Source organism: Macadamia integrifolia, chromosome 4 (assembly GCF_013358625.1).
Source record: "Macadamia integrifolia cultivar HAES 741 chromosome 4, SCU_Mint_v3, whole genome shotgun sequence".
In the NCBI taxonomy this organism is placed as follows: Eukaryota; Viridiplantae; Streptophyta; class Magnoliopsida; order Proteales; family Proteaceae; genus Macadamia; species Macadamia integrifolia.
Genome location: NC_056560.1, coordinates 31,726,433 through 31,736,910, shown reverse-complemented (window position 1 = coordinate 31,736,910; position 10,478 = coordinate 31,726,433). Strand labels below are relative to the sequence as shown.

General features: G+C 37.2%; 2 protein-coding genes across 2 annotated transcripts; both read left to right on the top strand.

Moving 5' to 3' along the window:
* Positions 1-260: 260 nt before the first annotated feature.
* On the top strand, positions 261-4,665 carry LOC122075162 (probable protein phosphatase 2C 3). Its single transcript, XM_042640083.1, has 7 exons — positions 261-609; positions 721-874; positions 963-1,026; positions 1,400-1,507; positions 1,657-1,782; positions 1,973-2,205; positions 4,285-4,665. The coding sequence occupies exons 1-7, from the start codon at positions 276-278 to the stop codon at positions 4,502-4,504; spliced, it is 1,239 nt and encodes a 412-aa protein (XP_042496017.1). The 5' UTR covers positions 261-275; the 3' UTR covers positions 4,505-4,665.
* Positions 4,666-4,910: 245 nt separating this feature from the next.
* On the top strand, positions 4,911-9,104 carry LOC122075161 (LEAF RUST 10 DISEASE-RESISTANCE LOCUS RECEPTOR-LIKE PROTEIN KINASE-like 2.4). The gene is made up of 3 exons (XM_042640082.1): positions 4,911-6,052; positions 7,391-7,429; positions 7,986-9,104. Exons 1-3 carry the CDS (start codon positions 5,257-5,259, stop codon positions 9,101-9,103), a joined length of 1,953 nt encoding a protein of 650 aa, XP_042496016.1. The 5' UTR covers positions 4,911-5,256; the 3' UTR covers position 9,104.
* The last annotated feature ends 1,374 nt before the right edge of the window (positions 9,105-10,478 follow it).

The window sequence follows — 10,478 nt, the reverse complement described above, 5'->3', positions numbered from 1 at the left end:
CTCTCTCTCCCAAGTATTCTTTTTTCAACATGAACCCGTAGAATTCACTGAAATATCATTGTTTCTAGACAAAAAAATCTTGCAGTTTGTTGGGCATGAGTATGTCTGCAATTTGTTAAACCTGATACTATTTTCAGGGGAGAGGGTTCCCATGATGCCAGTATAAGGAGGAATCTGCGTGCCACACCAATGGCAGTGTGGAGAATGCTATCATCCACATGGGTCAGAGTAGGAGAGAGTCAATGTGGGTCCCATGGCTCATTATTTGCGAGGGCATGGGATGGATTCTGAACTCTGGCATTCATGGGAATCTTTTCCCTATTTTTAGATCATTTTTCCCTACTGGGGAGTACATTATTTTTCTCTTTGTTGATTCATCTCTGCTGGTTGAGTATATGATTGTTGGTGCTTCATTCTTTGACAAAAACTATTTTCAGATTTTTGATGGGCACAATGGGAATGCTGCTGCTATATTTACAAGGGAAAACTTGTTAAATCATGTACTGAGTGCAGTACCTCGAGGGCTTGGACGGGATGAGTGGCTTCAAGCTTTACCTCGGGCATTAGTTGCTGGGTTCGTGAAGACTGACAAGGAATTCCAGAGCAGAGGCATGGAACTCTGTTTTTTTGTCAGTTTTTCCTTCTTTCTGTTGTGCTGTATTTTACAGCTGTTTGGAATCGACTCAAACTAATTCCGTCATTCATCTTATTTGTCACCAGGAGAAACTTCTGGAACTACTGCTACGTTTGTAATTGTCGATGGGTGGACTGTGACAGTTGCATCTGTGGGAGACTCACGTTGCATTTTGGATGCTCAGGGTGGTGCCATCTCCATCTTGACTGTTGATCATAGGCTGGAGGAAAATGTGGAGGAGTGCGTGGTTCATTTTAGTGATGTAATATTTTTGTTCGTTTTTCTTCCTATGGCTCTATATGTGAATTGGTTATTCTTGTAACTGCAGGAGGGAACGTGTTACTGCTAGTGGAGGTGAGGTTGGGAGGCTCAGTATTTTTGGTGGTGCTGAGGTAAGGTGTTTCTAGTTGTATTCCCTTGGGCTTTGTTTGTTTCATTTTAAAATTGGCAGTGGTTAAAAGAGAGAAAAGAAAAAAAGATAAGTAGCATTAAGTTGTTCTTTGTAGAGATTGTTTGATCGGAAATAAACATGATGGATGTATAGTGGGGCCTTCTAATTGATGCCCCAAAGGGTAAAATAAATTATGGTTACTTTGGAGCATTTTATGTTGAAATAAAAATGGAGCCTTTAGGTCTGTAGAAATTTCAAGACCATAGTTCTCTTTTCAAAAAAAATAAAAAAAGGGGGGGGGGTAGAATTTGCTATTGTTATTATTCAATATATGGGAAACTTTGTTGCTTGAACTTCTGAAATTTTACCTACAGGTTGGTCCCCTCCGTTGTTGGCCAGGGGGTTTGTGCCTTTCAAGGTCCATTGGGGACATGGATGTTGGGGAGTTTATAGTTCCGGTGCCATATGTTAAACAAGTGAAGGTATTGATCTTCATGTTGATTGTCAATTCCCTTTGGGACATTTCTTAAGCCTTCCAGTTGTTATTCGATCTATTGGTTGATTTAACTGTTGTTACATAGTTTGAGCTGTCATCATTCTAAACTCCTAATGTTCTTCTTTGATACACTAGCTATCAAGTGCTGGGGGAAGGCTTATAATTGCTTCTGATGGCATCTGGGATGCACTATCTTCTGAGATGGCTGCAAAATCTTGCCGGGGTTTGCCGGCAGAGCTTGCTGCTAGGCAAGTGGTGAAGGTGATTAAACTTATCACTGTACTATTTCTTCGTAATCATATTTTCTTTGAATTAACCCCCTCTCTGGGTTTTCTGGCTCTTTCTCTATGCAATATCCATGTCATGGATTAATCTTTTCGTGATGATGTGAAAATGGTTCAATGAATATCTGAAATGTTAACATGCCATTATCTTGATATCATTATTTTAGGAAGCATTGAGGACAAGAGGGCTGAAGGATGATACAACCTGCATTGTTGTTGACATAATTCCTCCAGATGTCTCAGCACCCCCTTCACCCACTCCAAAAAAGCAAAATAAGTTTAAATCTCTCATCTTCAGGAAGAGGTCCCATGATTCTACCAATAAACTCGCAAAAAAGCTATCGGCTATAGGCATAGTGGAAGAGCTATTTGAAGAAGGCTCAGCAATGCTTGCAGAAAGGTTATTACTGTTTCTATCTTTTGTAGATATTTGGGTTCGACTTTCAGAATAATTTTTAATGAAAGTGCCTTTTTCACCATGGCTTCTTCTGTTTTATATTGACCTATCTTCCTTTTCATTTCCTTACAAAGTAGAATTCTTTTCTTATGGAATTTGCAAATATTTCTCATCAACTTAGTCCATTTGACCATGATGACTTCTTGTTTGAGATTATGAAATATATTTGAAAGCTTATGTGAAACTATAGGGTTAAAAGAAAATTTTGGCTGTTAGACAATTAGTATCCATCATGAGTGACTCTTTAACAGTCAAACCCAGAACCCAGTGTTGGACAGGTACTTCATGTCAGGGAATACTGCTTTAATTTGGACCATGTGGAGTACTGGAGTTGATCTGGTTTGTCTAAATTTGTTCGTGACAGTTCAGTATGGCTTTGTCTCTGAGTCACTATCATATAACTTTTAACTCTAGTATGGTAATTTTCATTTTTCAAGTTTTTGGGTAATACGCAGGTAATGTGGTTCTAGGGGTTAAACCAGTACTAAACACAAAATTGAAACTAAGACATAAAATTCCAGATTAGGGAGAAATGGATAGAATGACATCAGTTAATCAGATCAGGCTATGAGCCCAGCCAAGTTCTCTTAGCAGGTGTTAATCTTGCTGAAAGTTCCAGCAAGATCCAAGGGCAGGATCTGAAGATATGAAGGATTCCTAGTTACACTAGCTAGGATAGGGTTAAATTTGTCAAATTAGAACTCAGATTGATGACCAGATTACAGAATCATGAAACCCAATTAAAACTTGATTTATGATATTAAATCTAAGGTTGTCAATTTGGAACCAAAATCGAAAACCGAGACTGTAACTGGCAGTTTGAAATTGGGCCGAACCGATTCTTCTTCATTGTTGGTTTTAAAACAAAGAATTTTTTCTTGGTTTGGCTCAGTTTTGGTTTCAAGGGTGAAACTGTTTGGTTAGAACTGAACTGAATTTATTCTAAAGTGGTAGTTTAGAGTTGGGAATTGTGGGCTGCCACCAAAAGCACTCCTAAAGCCACTGGTGCACAAAGGAAAGTTTTATGTGGAACAGTCCTACTTACAGCTTGTTCGGATATGGTGAAGGAAAGAACCAGTTCAATTTTCAAAGATAAAGGCATAAGGCATCATTAAATCACAAGCAAGTTTGGGACATTTGTTGAAGATTCATCCCTGTGATTAAATAGACACTGATTAACTTTGAACTATAGTTTCTTTGATTCTTCCCATAACAAGATACTAGAACCTTCTATTTTTTCTGTGGATTGTGCATTGTATTCTAGTCGATCCGTATTAGTAATTGGAGGCTCATTTCTATATTATTTATTGTTGAATTGTATTTATGGTAGGACCTAATCCTAACATGAAACCAAATACAAACCTAACTGAACTGAGTTGGTTCGATTTTGGTTTTGGTTTTGGAAATATGGTCTTATTCTCGGTTTGGTTTCTGCATTCTCTATCTTGAACCAAACTGATTGACACCCTCATTAAAATCAGATGAAATAGATCAGTGTATGAGGAGTATTGATTTCAGCATTCAAACCAATAAGATAAAATCCTATTTGAAGTAGGACTATACCAAATAGACAACAGAATCTGGGTTTGGAAACAGAATAAAAGAGCAGATTGGTACCTTGACAAGAAGCAAATAAAGAATGGCGGTACCCGGGTTTCCCGCTGCAAGGTATTGATTGGATTCACCACCAATGGAACCTTGAATCATCAATCATCACAACCACAAGGAAGGTGCACTCTGAGCACAAGAGTGCAGTAGGAATAAACTTGCCACATTTAGATACCAGCTTTTATTCAGAATAAGTTGAATTGGAAGTGTGAAAATCTCGTGTTAATGTTGTCCATTGTTAGAAGTATAATGAGCACCATTGTCGATATGCCTGGTCTTCTATGCATTGTTTTGTTAGAAGCTACTGAAGTCTGCCACTCATGTGCATCACATAATGTGGTTTTAACTTCTGAATTTGGGATTGGATGAATCTTTTCACTGTTTCTGAATTTTAATTTGGATGATGAGATGCAGACTCGGAAATGACTCATCGACAGGGCAGTCTACATCTGGTCTTTTCACATGTGCTGTTTGCCAAGTTGATTTAGCCCCAAGTGAGGGGATTTCGGTTCATGCTGGTTCGATTTTCTCCACCAGCTCAAAGCCTTGGCAAGGTCCATTCCTCTGTGCTGCCTGCCGTAATAAGAAGGATGCCATGGAAGGAAAGAGGCCTAGTGGAGTCAAAGTCGTATAATCAATATTGTACTTTTCCTCTCATATTCTTTCCTCCTTTCCCTTCTCCCCTCCCCTTGATCCCTTGTATTTGTTCTTCTGACGGCCCATTTTTCTTGGCCCATTCCATGTGTATGTAATGTTTAATATTGTGGCATCTGAAGAGAATTATGTTAATTTTTACCCCTTTTCTTTCTTCTTTTCAAGTTTGAAATGTAACGTGGTGCAAAGATCAACAAGAACAACCCTTTTAATTGGTGATTTGATTTGGTGAGAATTAATTTAAGTGGGAACTTTTTCTGGATTCCCTGGGTAACTTTTTCTGAAAGGGTGTGGCTGACATGGTGTGGAGGGGTCAGACGTAGAAAGCCAGAGGAAAGTGCCCGGAAGCAGTCCAGAAATTCAATCTTTATAGCGTCACCTACAGGCTACAGTAGAGGAATTATAATTTTTTTTTTCTTTCAGTGAGAGAAAAAAATTAAATCCTTGATTTTATTAACTTCCGTCCCTTGTTGAAGGCCCGAAGACCGCTCAAGAGTCAAGTCTTTCCACAACTTTTGTCCAAGTCAACCGACTGGTCAAGTGGGATTTGGGAAGCATACAAGCATCATCTACCTTCTTTCAAGGGAAATGTATACGTCGCTTGTGAGAATCAAAGGATTAGATTTTAAAAGAATTGAGAGATAGATATTGGAGGTGCCCGGACGGCGGCTTAATTTGTTTTCCGGTTTTAGCTTTACATTGGTTTATAGATTATCATATAGTGAAGGAAGGATGTGTTGTTCTATCTGTTTGCGCTTCAGTGCTTTCTTAGTCTCTGTCTTTCTCTTTTTCCTTCTGTTGCACCTTCCTCTTCTCTCAGCTGGACCAGATCATGTCTCATATTGTTCAGCTCTGCCCCATTTCTGCGGAAACTTAAACATCAGTTATCCCTTCTTCTTCGACGACACCAAATTTCACTGCAACAGCAGACGTGGAGTAGAACTCATTCGTTGTATAAATGGATCCACATCGGTACTGATCTATACCGGGGTGGAGAATGATGACAGTACATATGAGGTTCAAAGCATCAATTACACCACCAACACCATATTAGCTCGTGACCGGAAGTCCACTCGAGACTGGCTCTCCGACAATGACAAATGCAATGCCCTCTTCAACAATTATACTATGCCACCTATTTTCCGTTATCTCTCAGCTCATGTGATAAGCCCCAACCTTACACTAAGAGTATGCAAGCGCCATCCAATTAATGGTGTCGTCCTTGACAAGGACTGTACGGTTGAGGCAATACCAGATGCAGCAGATGTACCTGCACCTGGACCTAGTTCTCATTCCTCTACATATGACTGCAAACTGGTTCATCTTCCCGTGGATGTGCGACCTTCCACATTCCATGGGTTGGTTGATCCTGTCTCGAAATTGTTCACTGCTGGGTTTCGTGTTCAATGGAACCTTCCCAAAATATGTCATCAGTGTGAAAAGAATGGAACAGTCTGCAGTAGATTCCACGACCAGCAAGATAATTTGTCATGTGTACCAAAGGATGGTGAATGGAATCACGGAAATGGTAACTGCTTAAAACTCTTAGATTAATATATATATTTTTTTCTTTTTTCCATTCAAATTTATTTTAGCATTTGCAATGCAAGCTTGTTTTGAATCATTCTTTGATAACTTATTTTGTTCTGATTAAAATCTTCAAGTCTTATTGTTTACATTCAAATATGGATAAAGTTTAAGATCCACCACATTATTCTAGGGTTGACAACCCCTATGGCTATGTTTGGTTGTAAGGGGAATTAAAGGGATGGAACTGAAATTATCATACATAAAAAAGAAATATATGCAATCATTACCATGTGACTTTAACATTAACTTTAAATCATTCCATATTTAATTATAAAATTTCACTTTACTTTGCATCCAAAACCCCTTCCTATAATATGTAAAATAAAAATTACATTTTAAAATATATCATTACTAAATATGATAAAAAGTTAAGTAATTTATACAATCAAGTGGGGTAATGATTATAAGCATTTCTTTTTAAAGTATAAAAATTTCACTTCCCTTCCGTATAAATTTCCATTGCAATCAAATGGAGCCTACAGAATTTTATTATTTTCCTCCCGATATCTCCTATGTTCATCTGAAGCCATATGGTCAAGGGTTGCCCTTTGCCGTGGCTCAAGGAAAACTCTTAAAATGCATGCCCTGTTTTATGTTGTATTAGTGCCGCGGTGCTTGAAGGAAAAGGTTTTTAGATTTTGTGAATTCGGAAACTATCAGCCTCCTCAACTCTAAGAAACTATTCAAGTCCTTAAAACTTTCTATCTAGTTTCTATTTTGGTCAGGCAGATGGAGTTACTTGCACACCATATGCAAAGCTTGAATCAGCATGCTTGTACATATCTCTAGATTCCTGTGTAAAAACAACGCATTCAGTAGATAAGAATTTGTTGATCGAGTTCCTCTTGTCATTCTCGATTTGGGATTCCTCTTCTATAGATTCTTCCTGGGAATGTCACGATTGTGATGTGAAAGGAAGAAGACCACCCAAAGTTGCAGGTCGATTATTTCTGTTATTTTCAGTTAATTGAGAACCTTAATCATATAACTCAATATTCTAATTTGTCTCTTATCAGTGGCCCAGGAACTGGTCCATTTATCAACTTTTCCCCTGTAACTTAATTTTATTCTATTTATGAACAGAGTATTCACTCAAGTAGAAAAGGAAAAAAATAATAGATTTTTGTTATTAATACAATGAAAATGTAATAACGATGGAGATAAGTTTCTAATATATAGCCATTGTGATCTTTTTGATAACGTTGTGAATTTGGAGAGGCTTACAGGTTTTGGTATTCATTCGGTTGAACTAATCAAGTTTATCCTTGCGTTGCAGGGGAGAACCATAGAACATTCAAAATGAATACTACTCGAGGTATTTGAGCTGTCTTTTCCTGTTTTACATTTCCTCACAAAAGTTTGAGGTATGCATGCAATTCATATCAAGTTTGGTAACATAGTGAGACAAAATGTCTTCTTTAGAGAAATTACAACGGACTGCTATATAGTCCTATAAGCAGTGGAAACTATTTTCTCAATAGGAAAAATATCGCAGTAGACCCTGCTTTATTAAAAGGGTGTACCTAGTAGACGAGGCTACAGCCATTGCGGAGTCTGGAGAGGATCATAATGTAAGCAGCCATAACCCCTATTTTGTGGAGAGGCTGTTTTTTGACATGAATTTGCGACCACTATGTTAAAATGGAGCAACCTTACCTTTGTTTTGATGTCCACCCTCTGGTAGACCCTTCTTTATTATGGAGAATAAATTAGGTTCTCCTAATATGCTTCAACCTAGGTTGAATTCAATTGTGAAACTAGTATAATGCTTAGCCTTACACAAGCATGAGATTAGCATGTTTATTATCAGCATTCCTACCGTATATGACTTTGCTTATCTTTGTTTTCATTTTTTTTTTTTTGGCTTACAGTTATTGTATTCAGCTTTATATTGGCGATTACGTTGGTGGCAATTCTTGTGGGTCTTGTATACTATGTGTACCACTTGACAAGGAAGTTATCATCAAATGGACCGATGTCATTTACTCAAAATGTTGAAGCTTTTCTAAGGAATTATGGATCCTTGGCACCGAAAAGATATAGTTATTCAGATATAAAGAAAATCACAAATTCGTTTAAAGAAAAATTGGGCCAAGGTGGTTACGGTGGTGTATTCAAAGGGAAGCTACCTGATGGTCGTTTGGTTGCAGTGAAAGTCCTAAATGCCTCTAAAGGGAATGGAGAAGAGTTTATTAATGAAGTTGCAAGCATTAGTAGTACTTCCCATGTTAATATTGTGACTCTTCTAGGATTTTGTTTTGATGGCTCCAAAAGAGCACTTATCTATGAGTTCATGTCCAACGGATCTCTTGAGAAGTTCATATACAACAAGAAATCGATGAAAACATGTCCTCACTTCGGTTGGGAAAGACTATATCAAATTGCAGTTGGCACTGCCCAAGGATTAGAATATTTACATCGTGGTTGTAATACTAGAATTCTGCATTTTGACATAAAACCTCATAACATTCTTTTGGATGAAGACTTTTGTCCAAAGATATCTGACTTTGGTCTTGCAAAACTATGTCCTAGAAAGGGTAGTATCATATCAATGGCCGATGCCAGAGGAACAGTAGGATATATTGCACCAGAAGTGTTCTCTCGGAACTTTGGAGGAGTTTCACACAAGTCGGATGTCTATAGCTATGGAATGATGGTGCTAGAAATGGTTGGAGGACGAAAAAACATTGATGCGGAAGTTGATTACATCAGTGAAATTTATTTTCCTCATTGGATATATAAGCATATTGGACAAGATAAGCATTTACCATTAGACATGATTATGGGGGAAGAGGAAGAAGGAATAGCCAAGAAGATGGTTTTAGTAGGTTTGTGGTGCATACAAATGAATCCAACAAATCGACCATCAATCAGCAAAGTGGTGAATATGTTAGAAGGTACCCTTGAGTCATTGCCAATCCCCCCCAAGCCGGTCTTCTCTTCTCCTCCAAGACATCTAGCTGATTCTTTTACCCGATCAACATCTTAATAGCTTTTGTATATGTAACTTGTTTAAGACATTCATCATTTCCCAAGGGAATTCGTATTTTACATTTGGGGGTGGAGGGGAGGGATTCTTTCTATTTGGGAAAGATAACCTGCAATTACTTTTTAGCAATAATCAGGGATTACACAATAGCTTTCCACAAAATAAATTAATAAAATATGACTAGGTTTCACAGTTAGCTTTGATTGATAATTTAAAAAATTTTCCATGGCTTGCTAATAGTGTGGTCATGCTGTTCAACATTGAAATCTCAAGCGTCATCTGGTTGTTACAAACCTAATTCTATCCATCTCTTGTCACACATGGCCATCAAATTTGTAGAAGGTTCAAACTGTCTGCAGTAAACGGTGAGGTGCAAGAGTATTCGACGATTGAGAGCATTCAGACACATGCCCCTAGGGGCTCCTAACTACCCGACGCTCACAGCATAGTGGCAGTAGACGATTTTTACGCATTTGTAGGACCCATGCTCCAAATCCAGCCAAATACGGCAATGCAATGAAAAATGATTTGAGTCATAACCATCAAGTCATTAACTGTATCCCCTTACAAGTTTCAATAGGCTAAAGTTAGGCATCTATTGCTTGAGAAGTGAACAATTGCTATTACTGAGTTATTTCTAAACTAAATTCTTTTATTTTCTATTTATCATTGTAATACTGAAAGTTTTCCTTCGAAAGCCCAATAAAAGAAAATGGATATTGAAAGACGCTCCTTTTCCTCTTATCTCACAAGTAGTGCATGAAATCATCATTCTTATCATATCTGACTTTGATTATTATTATTAATTTTTTTATGGGGTGGGTACAGCTGTTGTATCAAGCTTCATATTTGGCTACTATTTTGGTGTCAGTTTTTCTATGTCATGTGAGAAGAAAATTATCCTCTAAAGGATTGAGAAAATCTTAAGTTTTTTCTAAGTAATTATGAATCTATGGCGCCTAAAAGATACAATTATTCAGATATCAAAAAATTACAAATTCAATTAAATAAAAAGAAAATGGACCACTATGCTTATGGTAGCGTATTTAAGGAAGTTACCCAATGAATGTTTAGTTGCAATAGAAAGTCTTAAATAACTCTTAAGAGTAATAGAAAAGAATTTATTAATAAAGTTGCGAGCATTAGTCGCACTTCCCATATTCATGTTATCGCTTTGCTTGGCTTTTGTTTCAATGGTTCCAAAAGAGCATTTATTTAAAAAAAAAAAAAAAAAAACCTATTTTCAAGTTCATATTTAATGAATTTATTCAGAAGTTCATCTACACCAAGAAATCAATGAAAATATGTCATCTTTTCAGTTGTTTGGTAATTCAAAAAAAAAAAAAAAAAAAAAAGAGACAAGACAAGATGAGAA